Here is a 14,281-nt window from a genome sequence, read left to right as displayed (position 1 = left end):
GGAGTAGAATGGAGATCATCAGGCTGGTAGGGGATTGAGGCACTGTGCGGATTGCAAACATGCAAGATTGTTATGATCTGTAAAGACCATGATAGGGTGTCCAGTTTTCTGCAAAAGGTGACGCCATTACTCTAAGGCAGTGGTTCCCAAACTTTTGCAGTTCGCGGCACCCTTAGAGTCTCCAAATTTTTTCAAGGCACCCCTCCAAAATAATTACTGAACAGTCCCGTTTTAGAGGTAGTTGGGTCAAAAAGTTGTAATAAGTATTTAGGTCACGACAGAAATACTTAGTTAGTTGTATGCAAAAATGCCCCTCTGCATCCAGGCACACTGCCCCCTCTGCATCCAGGCACACTGCCCCCTCTGCAACCAGGCACACTGCCCCCTCTGCAACCAGGCACACTGCCCCCTCTGCAACCAGGCACACTGCCCTCTCACGTTGCCCCCTCTTCCCTCTGTCACGCTGGCCCCCTCTTCTGCCCTCTGTCATGCTGGCCCCCTCCTCTGCCCTCTGTCCCCCTCCACTGTCCTCCTGATCTGCCCTCTGTCCTCCTCCTCTACCCTCTGTCCTCCTGGTCTGCTCTCTATCCTCCTGGTCTGCCATCTGTCTCCCTCCTCCTCTGCCCTCTGTCCCCCTCCTCCTCTGCCCTCGGTCTGCAATCTGTCCCCCTCCTCCTCTGCCCCCCTCCTCCTCTGCCCTCTGTCCCCCTCCTCCTCTGCCCTCTGTCCCCCCTCCTCTGCCTGCCATCTGTCCCCCTCCTCCTCTGCCCTCTCTCCCCCTCCTCTGCCCTCTGTCCCCCTCTGCCTGCCATCTGTCCCCCTCCTCCTCTGCCCTCGGTCTGCCATCTGTCCCCCTCCTCCTCTGCCCTCTGTCCCCCTCTGCCTGCCATCTGTTCCCCTCCTCCTCTGCCCTCGGTCTGCCATCTGTCCCCCTCCTCCTCTGCCCTCTGTCCCCCTCTGCCTGCCACCTGTCCCCCTCCTCCTCTGCCACCCTCTGCCCTCGGTCTGCCATCTGTCCCCCTCCTCCTCTTCCCTCTGTCCCTCTCTGCCCTCGGTCTGCCATCTGTCCCCCTCCTCTGCCCTCTGTCACCCTTTGCCCTCGGTCTGCCATCTGTCCCCCTCCTCCTCTGCCCTCCGTCCCCCTCTGCCTGCCATCTGTCCCCCTCCTCCTCTGCCCTCGGTCTGCCATCTGTCCCCCTCCTCCTCTGCCCTCTGTCCCCCTCTGCCTGCCATCTGTCCCCCTCCTCCTCTGCCCTCGGTCTGCCATCTGTCCCCCTCCTCCTCTGCCCTCTGTCCCCCTCTGCCTGCCATCTGTCCCCCTCCTCCTCTGCCCTCGGTCTGCCATCTGTCCCCCTCCTCCTCTGCCCCACGCCAGGCAAAAAAGAAAAAAGAAAGAAAACAGAAACTTACCAATCCGCGCGGCGCCAGGACCCAGCAGCCTCCTCTCTCCCGCAGCTGTCACTGAATGACGTCAGTGACAGCTGCGGGAGAGAGGAGTCTGCTGGGTCCCGGCGCCGCGTGGATTGGTAAGTTTTTGTTTTCTTTCTTTTTTTTTTTGGCTGGCCCGCGGCACCCCAGTGACAGCGCCGCGGCACACTTTGGGAACCGCCGCTCTAAGGCCATTTTTTTGCCAGAAGCTCCTTATCACCGATGCAGTAGTTTCTCTCACAGGGGTGAGAATTTTTAGAAAGGAATCCACAAGATTGGAACATATGAGAGGCAGATTTCTGAATACCAACGGAAGAGTCATCAACCTCCAAGAAGAAAGGTTTGCATTGGTCTGTTTGCTGAAGTACTGGGACGACAGAGAAGGCTTTTTTCAAGGTATTAAAAGCAGAGATGCGAGCGGAGGCCAGAGTTTGGGTTGACCCCCAGCACGGGTGAGGGTGGTAATGGGAACGATGAGAGTGAAAACATTTTTAAAAAATTGGTGGTAATAGCAAAGCCAATGAAACGCTGAGTAGCCTTCAATCCAGATGGTTGGGTCCAATTAAGAATTGCCTCCACCTTCTTAGGATCCATCTGAAGATCAAAACCACATACAAGATATCCCAGGAAGGGCATTTGGGGAAGCTCAAAGAGACATTTCTATAATCTGCAAAATAGATGATTTTGCTACAAAAGAGAGATAACCTCTTTGACATGATTTTGATGAGAGGATAGGTCTAGCAAAGATGAGTTTATTGTCAAGAAAAATTACTATAGAGCAGTATGAGCAAGTCTGGGAAGATTTCATTGACAAAATCCTGAAAGACCACTGGGGATAGTGCCCATCCCGTGTATTAAAAGCAGTTTTCCATTTGTTACCCTGGTGAATGCAAATTAGATGCAGATTAGATTGTAGGCTCCCCTAATATAGGGAATTACAGTGCTAGAGGCCCACCAGAGTGGGTGCCAGAGGGGGTGTGGCCAGCCAATAGAGAGGCGTAACCAAATCACCAGAGGGGAAATAGTAAGCCCATGATGGACAGCTAGCACCATAGTGTAATATATAAAGAATGCAGATTACAGTGTGCTTATAAGAGTACACAGTGTTTACCTGCTCCTTAGAATGGACAGTCACCAAAAATCGGGATTGTCCCACAAGAAACCGAACATTTGACAGACTGTTCTGCTCTCTCCTATCTGTTGTTGTCACTTTCACCACTTGTGGCTGCTGGTGTCTTTAGTTGCGGCTTGCCTGGGTCCTGGAATGTTGGGGGCCCTATCTGGAAAAAAAAATGGGTACATTTAGAAAATTCCAACCAGCCCCAGCATTAAATTAATAGCACTGACGATTATTAGTTATGCCTTCCTCGAGCCCCAACATTAAAATAATAGTATTCCCATTTGATAAATAGATCTATATCCCTCCAACCAACCCCAACATTAAAGTATAGTATTCCAATTTAATAAATAAACCTATTTCCCCTGCCTCCAAACAGCCCCAGTAATAAATGAATAGTAATTACATTTCATAAATATACCTATTTCCTACAACCATCACTGCCATTAAATAATTCAGATCTGCATTTATTAAATCGACCTTATTCTCCCCGAACTCACCCCCACATTCAATTAATAGCCCCAAAATGACCCCATCTTAAATTAATAGTCCCCACTATTAAATTGCCCCACAATCACCCAACAAACAAAATAGCACCCATTAATTAGCCACCACCTACCTCACACTACATTGCTACAAGCCCCCTGTGCCATCACACACACTACATTGCCACAAGCCCCCTGTAGCATCATACACATACTACATTGCCACAAGCTTCCTGTGCCATCATATACTTACACACACACACACATTACCACAAGCCCACTCTGCCACCACATACACACATTACCAATAGCCCCCTGTGCCTATGCCATCACACAAAAATTACCACAAGCCCCCTGTGCCATCATACACACACTACCATAAGCCCCCTGTGCTATCAGACACACATTACTGTGCCCCTTCATCATCACCATGCTGTGCCTCCTTATGATCACGCTGTGCCCCTTCAACATCACACTGTGCCCCTTCATCATAATTACGCTGTGCCCCCTTATGATTACACTGCGCCCTCTATGCTGCTTATCCCCCATTTACCTGGCCCTCCTTCATCACACTGTGCGATGCTGCTTCCCCCACCTTCATCACTCAGTGCCATGCTGCTTCCCCCTCCTTCATCACTCAGTGTCATGCTGCTTCCCCCTCCTTCATCACTCTGTGCCATGCTGCTTCCCTCCCACATCACTGTGCCATGCAGCTTCCCCCTTCATCACTCTTTGCCATGCTGCTTCCCTCCTTCATCACTCTGTGCCATGCTGCTTCCCCCCTCTATCACTCTGTGTTATGCTGCTTTCCCCTTCATCACTCAGTGCCATGCTGCTTCCCCTTATCTTTTTACCATTCTGCTCCCTCCCTCTCATCACTCTTTGCCATGCTGCTTCCCTCCTCTATCACTCTGTGCTATGCTGCTTCTCCTCCTTCATCACTGTGCCATGCTGCTTCCCCCCTTCATCATTCTGTGTCATGCTGCTTCCCCCCTTCATCACTCAGTGCCATGCTGCCCCCTCCCTCTCATCACTCTTTGCCATGCTGCTTCCCTCCTTCATCACTCTGTGCTATGCTGCTTCCCCCCTTCATCACTCTGTGCCATGCTGCTTGCCCCCTTCATCACTCTGTGCCATGCTGCTTCCCCCCTTCATCACTGTGCCATGCTGCTTCCCTTTCTTCATCATTCTGTGCCATGCTACTTCCCCACCTTCATCACTCTGTGCCATGCTGCTCCCCCCCCCCTCTTCAGCACTCGGTGCCTTTCTGCCCCCCCCCTCCTTCATCCCTCTGTGACTCTCCGTTGTCTTCAGTACGAACGGAGCAGGGAGGAGGTGGGGTGCCAATGCCCTGATGAGATAAGGTTTTTTTTATTTATTTTTTTAGTATCCTGCTTCTCCCACCAATGAAAAGGGCGAAGCCAGTCTGACCCTATCATCGAGGGACCAACCCCACCCCCCCTCGGAGGCCCTACATATTTGCCCGCAGTTAGATACCCTTGGCAAAGGACCAACAGATTTGAAACTGCTCAGGACACTCAACCAGGCTCATCAAAAACCCTTTTGGAAGTTCTCAATGAAGGAAGTAGCATTATACATAATGACATTTTCCCTCTACCATAGGGGAGAAGCCCATGCAAGAGCTTGGCCAGAGAGGAGGAAGATAATATGTGCTACTTTAGATCTTTCAGATAAAACATTCTCAGGAGCCAGTTCAAACTGAATAGAGCATTGGTTGAGAAACCCACAACATTTCTTAGGGCCGCAATCATACTTCTCAGGGCTTGGAAAACGAAGCCCCCTGGAACTTGAGGTACTGACGGTAGCAGCAGAGGACAACAGGGGGTTGTAGTTACTTGAGTGGCCTGAGAGGGAAATGACCCCTGAAGAGAATCAAGCCAGGAGAAGACTCCCTGAATGAACTGCATTAACTGTGCCTGATTAGTCTCCTGATGGTCAAGTCGGTCCAAATCCAGCAAAAGGTCATGGGCTGATAGTTCCTCTTTCCCATCCATGTAAGTTCAGAGTATACTTTCACAAATGGATGCCGGATGGTGGCCACCTTCCGGTATCTATGCATCTGAATTTGGAGGCGCAGAGTCTAACCCGCCCCTCGTATTCACCAGGGATCCCTGCAAGGGGGTATACTCTTAATTTCAAGGGACGTGTAGTTCGCAGGTCTCCAAGACAGTCACTAGTGAAGCAGAGGTGAACATAGAGTAGTCAGACGTCTAAAATCAACACCTCCCGAGCAATGAAGTACAGAATCGGAATCCAAAAGGGTGGTCTGGTGAGCCAAAGATCTGATACCCGGAAGAAGCGTGGAGGCAAAATCAGAATACTGAGAGGGAGAGGTCAAAGTTGAAGCCGGGTCAGAACCAAGTAGTATGGTCAGAAAGAGAGAAGCGCTGGAGTAGCAGAATGGTCTGATACTCTGGCACTCTAATGGTGCCAGAGTTAGCTTTAAATAGATGTAGGGCAGTCCCGATTGGGTCCCCCCCCCTCCCTGGTGGTCAGTAACATAACAGACCCTCAACAGCTGAGAGAAACATCAGCGCATAGATATATCACCCTCCAGGATTTGGCATCTGCGATCAGAGGCTGTAGCTAGCTTCTAGCTGGTCAGGGCTTCCTTTAGAGAAAGTAGAGGGAAGGACTGCAGCTACAGCCCCCATGTCTGATTCAAGAACCAGACCACCCCTAATCCTTACACATGACTTATCTGGCCACCTTTCCTTTAACAAAAACATATATACATTTAAAAATTGTACCAATGCTATTGCATTATCATAAACAATCACACATTGCAACACATATATTACCACATGATAAACTTGGTGGTAAGGTTACCTCTAAGTAATGGAAGACTGCACTTGCATTCTGCGGATCTGGGAAATACTAAAAGGGCCATAATAGTACATGTTGTTTTAGTCCACATTTTGTGAGAAACGCGGTGCAGGCTGGTTAAGGTGACATCAACACTTTGCTTTGTCACAGGTGGGTTTTTTGAGAATAGAGAAGATGAGAGAATGCTTATAGACAGAGGGAGAGACACCTGTGAAGAGAGGTTAAAGAGGTGAGCAAGGTGATGACAGGCATTGGGTGAGAAGGAGCCAAAAACCTTGGAGAGAGCTGGGTCAAGCGGTCAGAATGTACAAGAAGGGGAATAGAGAACAGTGAGGATTTCAGACACGGTAACGGGAGATTAGCATAGGGAAGGTTAGGGAGGGGGAGGCGAGTAGTTTGGGAACATAACTCGTGGATAGAAACAATTTTGTATTTAAAGTAGGTGACAAAGTCAAGAGCGGTGATAAATAAGGGCAGAGAAGTAGATGGAAGACACAGAAGAGAATTAACATTAGCAAAGGGATTGTTGGACAGGGAGGAGATGAGGAATGTGAATTAGGTATGTTTGGCAAGAGAGAGGGCATAATAGTAGGCGGAAAGTTTGAATTCAAAGTAGATGAAGTTGGAGTCCGAGCATCATTTTCTTCATTGGTGTTCAGAAGTGAGGGAGCACTTATTGAGGTAGAGAATAAGAGGGGAGTGCCAAAGTTGAGGTTCGGATAGACAGAGATGAAGTGAGATTGCTGCGGCTGTAGTATCAATGGCATCAGAGAGTGTAGAGTTGTAAAGTGACATCACAACATTAGGGTAGGGAGGTCGTGAAGAGGATGAGATCAATGCTTTTGGGGGAATGATGTGTACACAAATTTTGGTGGGTGTGGGGGCAGTGGGTAAAAAGGAGGTAAAGAAAAGGACATTATGGCCAGAAAGGTGAAGACATAATTGGAGAAGATGGAGATATCACAAAGATATTAGTCCTTCTACTCCCAGATAATAATAGTGATGGTGGTTGCTCTAGAGTCCTCCTACTCCTAAATAGTGAGGAATAGTGTGGAATCGGGTAAGTGGAGCTCTAGTCTTCGTACTCCCAGATAGTAATTGGGTAGGTGGAGCTCTAGAGTCCTTCTACTCAGAGATACTAATCGGGTAGGTGGAGCTCTAAAGTCTTCGTACTCCCAGATAGTAATTGGGTAGATGGAGCTCTAGAGTCCTTCTACTCAGAGATACTAATCGGGTAGGTGGAGCTCTAAAGTCTTCGTACTCCCAGATAGTAATTGGGTAGGTGGAGCTCTAGAGTCCTTCTACTCAGAGATAATAATCGGGTAGGTGGAGCTCTAAAGTCTTCGTACTCCCAGATAGTAATTGGGTAGATGGAGCTCTAGAGTCCTTCTACTCAGAGATAATAATTGGGTAGGGGGAGCTCCTCATTCTACTCCCTGATAATTATAGCGCAAGTTGCAGTATGTAATTTCTCCAGTAGAGAATAATCTATATTGGGCCCTGTTATCCATGCCCTGTTTACAATTAAATTGATTTCAAATTAACTACAATGAAACAGTATGGAAAATGGTGACAATCAGTTATTGAGAGACATTATGAGGCCTGAATCATCCTACAGCCTCCTTGTCATTGTGTGACATTTGGGGAAACATCTTGGACAACATGAATTTTATTTGCAATTCAGTTTATTTGGCTTCTAGTTAGAAACATGTTTGTGCTGTTCTTTATAGAATGAGACAGTTCTGAAATAGTGACATATTATTATTCTCATCATCCTGTTTGTCTGTCAGGGAAACTAGTGATTAACCTGCTGAAGATATATTATATTTTAAGCACAGAACAGAATAGTCACCGGCACAAACACCTGTAGCTAAGTCCAGAACACAGAAACTTGTATCACATTGTACTGTATAAAAGGAGGGAAGATGATCACTTCTATTACACTGTCATTCAGATACAGCAGATTGCAGGGTCTATGTGATGCTTCATGACACTGACACTGAGCTCTTCAGACACCAGGTGATGTTCTGCGTTATATTGGGGTGCATAGCGCTATCTGGGGGAGCCATGTCCAGACGTACAGTCTCATCTCACTTATGTACAATGCTGTTATGTGTGTTATCCCTGTGTGTGATACCTGTGACCCAGACTCTGTTACCAGCCTGTAATCTGCAACTAACAGGATCATTTGAGGATTATGAATATTTTAAAGATGGCGACATCGTTATCGGAGGAGTTCTCAGTGTCAACTATTTTATGAATTACATAAAGACATATAGAAGTGTCAATCAACACATTTGTTTAAGGTAATTTTATTTTTTTCACAAACAATACAATGTTTAAAAATGTCTCTGTTTATGTGTCAGATATTTTCTCTTCCATGTGTGGTCAGTTAGATGGAGGAAGTCTCAGCTCTTATATCAGACTATTAGAAGGGACGGCAGGAATCAGATTACAGTCACTGACACAATGATCAATGTATGTGCACAGTGTGAGCATAAGATACAATACAAGCTGCTTATCTGACAGATGTGTTATTCTAGTTACTATTACGGTGCTTGTTGATTATCACAGAACAGATATGGTGATGTATATTTTTGTGGTAATCAACAGAAAAAATAGTGATCATCAATCCCTCTACTGCGACCATATCAATGTACCAGTAATACAAGGAATCAGTATTCTTACAGCTATAAACAGCAGATTTGAGTAAAAAGTCTAATAATGTGTTGTAATAGACAAACTGTATAGAATCAAGACCCTCTAAAGTTGAGTCAATGTTACATAGGGAATGTTATATGATGGAAAGTGCAAATGTTTATTAACCCATGTAAACAATCTATTATTTGGTTCTTACGGGCTTGTCAATATTGTAATGTGCTATTTTCAAATTATGTGTGTATTTCTCTATATAAGAAACATCACACTAATGACACATTATGCAACGAGATTTTCTGGAAATCTGTACATTCTAAGCTATTCCTGGCTGTCCTGGCTTTGTTATAAGTTTGTAACTATACATGTAAGAGATGTGGGGTAGGTGGGGTTTCTGGCAGAAGGGAGATGGAGTTGGGCAGATGGGGTGTGTTGAAGCAGGCAGTGAGAGGTTGGCAGAAAGGGTGCTTGGCAGCAGGTTGGGGAGTGTGGCAGATAGGGTGACTGGCAGCATGGAGGGCATATAGTAGGAAGGAGAAAATCCTCTGCAATAGATGTGAATCTCCAATATTATGTGTTGGATATTATATATTTCCTCTATGTCATAGGGCGCTCCCTCAGTAGTATACTTACATTAAGGAAAGGAAAATGAAAAAGAACTACTATTATTGTGGGGCCCTCCTGGGGCACTAATCTCCTGGGTACAATAACATTTACTAATAGGTCCTTGTAAACCAATAAGATGTCCACCCTGGACAAAAGTGTAGTGTAAATAAAATGTAACTTTTATTATATATCCACAAAATCTAAAGTTTAAAAAGCACAATATAAATAAATTTAATTTAAAATAAGTGGGCCGTCTGTGGGTAGATTAAAATCATGGAGGGCATGGCTCCAAACTGTCCCGATTTTGTCAGGACTCCGGAGTTGTGGGCTGAAAAACGGGTGTGGCTTAATAAACGTTGGTGGGGTTTTCACAAATGCTCACATTTGTAAGGCAAAAAGGGTGGGGCTTATTTTGTTCCAATTTTGTTATTCTAAATGTTTGTGGGAGGTGTGATGGAGGGGAAGCGTGGCACATATGGTAACTGGCAGCATGTAGGGGTAATATGGAAGATTAAGTGTTTGGAAGCAGGGTGGAGAAATTAGGCAGGTAGGGTGTCTGGCAGTAGGGTGGGGGCTAGTGACATCACCGGGTGACTGACAGTGGTGAACAGTGCAGTAGCAGGGTGGTGAAGTTTTGGTAAATGGCATGTCTGGACACAGGGAAGGAAAGTGTGAGAGATGGAGTGTCTGGCAGATGGGGTGCTTTGAGCCAGGAAGAGATGCACCAATCCCCACAATATAGTTACCCCATTACATAGAACACACACACACACCAATCCCTACCAGGGGCAGATCAATACATTTCCTTAGGTGAGAGCACCATCACTTTGATGGGCAACTGTCCCCCCTTCCCTCCTAGTAGAGCGAGCTGCCTGCGGCTGCACACCATGTACGGGTGCCTGGCGGTCGAGAGGTAGGTAGAGGATGCTGCCCAGCTACTGCAAGTCCCAATCACCTCCCACCACCTCTGGATCCGCTAGTGGTCCCTACAACATGGTATCCCTTTACATACATACATACACACACACACACACACACACACAGACACCAGTCCCTACAGCATGTTATCCCTTTACATACATACATACATACATACATACACACAGCAGTCCCTACAGCATTATTAACCATTTATATACACATTAGAGATGGGCGGGTCCGGTTCTCCGAGAACCGAACCCACCCGAACTTTGGGTATCCGAGTACCGAGCTGAGCAGCTCGGTACTCTCCCGCCCATTCCGAATCCAAATCGAGGCCGAACGTCATTGTGACGTCGTCGGATCTCGGGGCTCGGTTCTCGCGATACTTCAACTTTATAAATACACGCCTCCACAGCAATCCATCGCCATTTGACAGAGGGAGAGAGCAGGGTGTAGTCATAGGCTAATTAGAGCAGGGACAGAGAATACAATATTGTTCTTGCAATTGCTCTAACCAAAATCGCTAGTGCAGAGAGGAGGATAGAGGTTTATTATTTTGTCTTCATATTTGGCACTCCCCAGCGCTTTTGGGGTGTCCTCCATAATTGTGCATAAATATTTCTGGCTGTCAAAAGTCATATCTGTCAGCAGTATCTACTAAATAATTTTTACCACTCCTCAGTGCTTTTGGGGTGTCCTCCCTAATTGTGCATTAATATTTCTGGCTGTCAAAAGTCATATCTGTCAGCAGTATCTACTAAATAATTTGTAGCACTCCTCAGTGCTTTTGGGGTGTCCTCCCTAATTGTGCATTAATATTTCTGGCTGTCAAAAGTCATTTCTGTCAGCAGTATCTACTAAATAATTTTTAGCACTCCTCAGTGCTTTTGGGGTGTCCTCCCTAATTGTGCATTAATATTTCTGGCTGTCAAAAGTCATAACTGTCAGCAGAATCTACTAAATAATTTCTAGCACTCCTCAGTGCTTTTGGGGTGTCCTCCCTAATTGTGCATTAATATTTCTGGCTGTCAAAAGTCATATCTGTCAGCAGTATCTACTAAATAATTTGTAGCACTCCTCAGTGCTTTTGGGGTGTCCTCCCTAATTGTACATTAATATTTCTGGCTGTCAAAAGTCATAACTGTCAGCAGAATCTACTAAATAATTTTTAGCACTCCTCAGTGCTTTTGGGGTGTCCTCCCTAATTGTGCATTAATATTTCTGGCTGTCAAAAGTCATATCTGTCAGCAGTATCTACTAAATAATTTGTAGCACTCCTCAGTGCTTTTGGGGTGTCCTCCCTAATTGTGCATTAATATTTCTGGCTGTCAAAAGTCATTTCTGTCAGCAGTATCTACTAAATAATTTTTAGCACTCCTCAGTGCTTTTGGGGTGTCCTCCCTAATTGTGCATTAATATTTCTGGCTGTCAAAAGTCATATCTGTCAGCAGTATCTACTAAATAATTTTTAGCACTCCTCAGTGCTTTTGGGGTGTCCTCCCTAATTGTGCATTAATATTTCTGGCTGTCAAAAGTCATAACTGTCAGCAGAATCTACTAAATAATTTTTAGCACTCCTCAGTGCTTTTGGGGTGTCCTCCCTAATTGTGCATTAATATTTCTGGCTGTCAAAAGTCATAACTGTCAGCAGAATCTACTAAATAATTTCTAGCACTCCTCAGTGCTTTTGGGGTGTCCTCCCTAATTGTGCATTAATATTTCTGGCTGTCAAAAGTCATTTCTGTCAGCAGTATCTACTAAATAATTTTTAGCACTCCTCAGTGCTTTTGGGGTGTCCTCCCTAATTGTGCATTAATATTTCTGGCTGTCAAAAGTCATAACTGTCAGCAGAATCTACTAAATAATTTTTAGCACTCCTCAGTGCTTTTGGGGTGTCCTCCCTAATTGTGCATTAATATTTCTGGCTGTCAAAAGTCATAACTGTCAGCAGAATCTACTAAATAATTTCTAGCACTCCTCAGTGCTTTTGGGGTGTCCTCCCTAATTGTGCATTAATATTTCTGGCTGTCAAAAGTCATTTCTGTCAGCAGTATCTACTAAATAATTTCTAGCACTCCTCAGTGCTTTTGGGGTGTCCTCCCTAATTGTGCATTAATATTTCTGGCTGTCAAAAGTCATTTCTATCAGCAGTATCTACTAAATAATTTGTAGCACTCCTCAGTGCTTTTGGGGTGTCCTCCCTAATTGTGCATTAATATTTCTGGCTGTCAAAAGTCATAACTGTCAGCAGAATCTACTAAATAATTTTTAGCACTCCCCAGTGGTTTGCGCTCAGAATGGATTCAAAGCAGTCCACATATGATCTGAATGAGCAACCAGGTTCTGTCAACAGTCCTGATGTTAGTGTTCCCAGTACGTCATCTGGCGAAGGCGATGTCAAACAACAGAGTGTTTTCAAATTAGTGCAAAAAACAAAAACCAAAAAAAAATTTACTGTATTGAAGCGAAAAAGAAGTGTAACTGAGCAAAAGTTAAGTGACGATAAAAAAAAAATTGCAAGCATGCCATTCTACACACGCAGTGGCAAAGAGAGAATGAGGCCTTCACCTTTGGCTATTAGTGGCAGATCCCAAAAAGTTACCCAGCCTACAATTGGTGCACAACTACTGTTACGCGTCAAAGCCGAGCTGCAAGATAACAGTGAGGCATTAAAGGAGAATATTTGCTCTGATTCACAAATGACAACAATCCCTGTGGAGAGTCCATCCAACAGTGGGATGTCTAATCGTGAGCATTCTGCTGATGTGTGCCTTAATAGCCCGAGTGTAGCCGGTGATACCCAAATTGAGGATGCCACTTTGGAATTAGAAGAGGATGAGGGGGAGATTTGTGTAGGCGACGAGGGCGCTAATGAGGATGTTGATGAGGATGAGGTTGTTTGTGTAAGTCCTGCACCAGTGGCAGCAGTTCTGGCACGTGACAAGAAAAAGGCCATTGTCATGCCTGGGCATAAAACAAAAAAATCCACTTCTTATGTGTGGAATTATTTCTACCCAAATCCAGACAACAATTGTATAGCCATTTGTAGTGTATGTGAAGCCACAGTCAGTCGAGGGAGGGACCTTAACCATCTTGGAACCTCGTCTATGTTACGCCATTTAACGAGAGTTCATGGCAAAGTGTTGGGAAAAGCTGAAAGTTCTTCCCAAAAGAATACAAGCACTCCCTCATCAACTAAGACCCACCGCTCACCGACATACCGACAGCTACAAAATACACCCACCACACCATCCTCATCAATATCCTCAGTAGCGCTCGGAGTTAGCCCGGCATCCCACTTAAGGCTGGATGACTCCGGCACTATTATTGATTCCTCTGAAGAAAGCGTTAGTCCTGCTGCTGCTGTTGCTGCTGCTGGGGGTGAATCGTCATCCCAGAGGCAGGTTAATAAAATGAGCAGTCCTACATTTCAGCAATTAACTGTGAAACAATCATTTGCGAGGGGAAGCAAATATGATAGCAGTCACCCAGTCGCCAAGCGAATCACAGACGCCATGGCTGCAATGTTAGTGTTAGATCTGCGTCCAATCTCCACAATAAACGCAGCTGGTTTTTCACAGTTAATTGAGGTTTTGTGTCCGCGTTACAGAATTCCATCGCGACACCATTTCTCCCGTAAAGCTATTCCACAACTATACCAAAAAGTGTGTAAAAATGTAGAGATTGCGCTGAAAAATGCCATTCTGCCCACTGTTCACTTAACCACAGATATGTGGACAAGTGGAAGTGGCCAAACCAAAGACTATATGACTGTGACAGCCCACTGGGTTGGTCATTCACCTTCACCAGCAGGAACAGCAGCAGCATGTACACCACTACGTAACATTTGTCACAGGCAGGCCACTCTTTGTATCACCGGCTTCACTAACAGGCATACGGCTGACAATTTGTTACGCAAACTGAGAGATGTGATTGATGCATGGCTTATACCACTCGGACTCTCCCCAGGGTATGTCATTTCAGATAACGCCAACAATATAGTGCGAGCATTACAGCTAGGTGATTTTCCATATTCCCTGTTTTGCTCACACCATCAACTTGGTGGTGCAGAGCTTCCTACGAAATAACCGTGAGGTGCAGGAGATGCTTTCGGTGGCCCGTAAAATTTCAGGCCATTTCAGGCATTCAGCCACAGCATGTAGGAGATTACAGCAGCTCCAAGAGCAGTTTAACTTGCCCTGCCACCAACTTAAGCAAGAGG

The 14,281-nt window shown here is 45.7% G+C and overlaps 1 protein-coding gene across 1 annotated transcript in view; it reads left to right on the top strand.

Moving 5' to 3' along the window:
* Window positions 1–10,025: 10,025 nt before the first annotated feature.
* The window catches only part of LOC142142555 (vomeronasal type-2 receptor 26-like), a 63,705-nt gene continuing 59,449 nt past the window's right edge, over window positions 10,026–14,281 (top strand). Inside the window, exon 1 of the mRNA XM_075200435.1 lies at window positions 10,026–10,051. Coding sequence (XP_075056536.1) covers window positions 10,026–10,051 — 26 coding nt within the window. The remainder of the gene's footprint in view (window positions 10,052–14,281) is intronic.

Source organism: Mixophyes fleayi, chromosome 3 (genome assembly GCF_038048845.1).
Source record: "Mixophyes fleayi isolate aMixFle1 chromosome 3, aMixFle1.hap1, whole genome shotgun sequence".
NCBI classification, from domain to species: domain Eukaryota; kingdom Metazoa; phylum Chordata; class Amphibia; order Anura; family Limnodynastidae; genus Mixophyes; species Mixophyes fleayi.
Note: the sequence above shows the minus strand (reverse complement) of the source record. Positions and strands in the feature narration are given on the sequence as shown.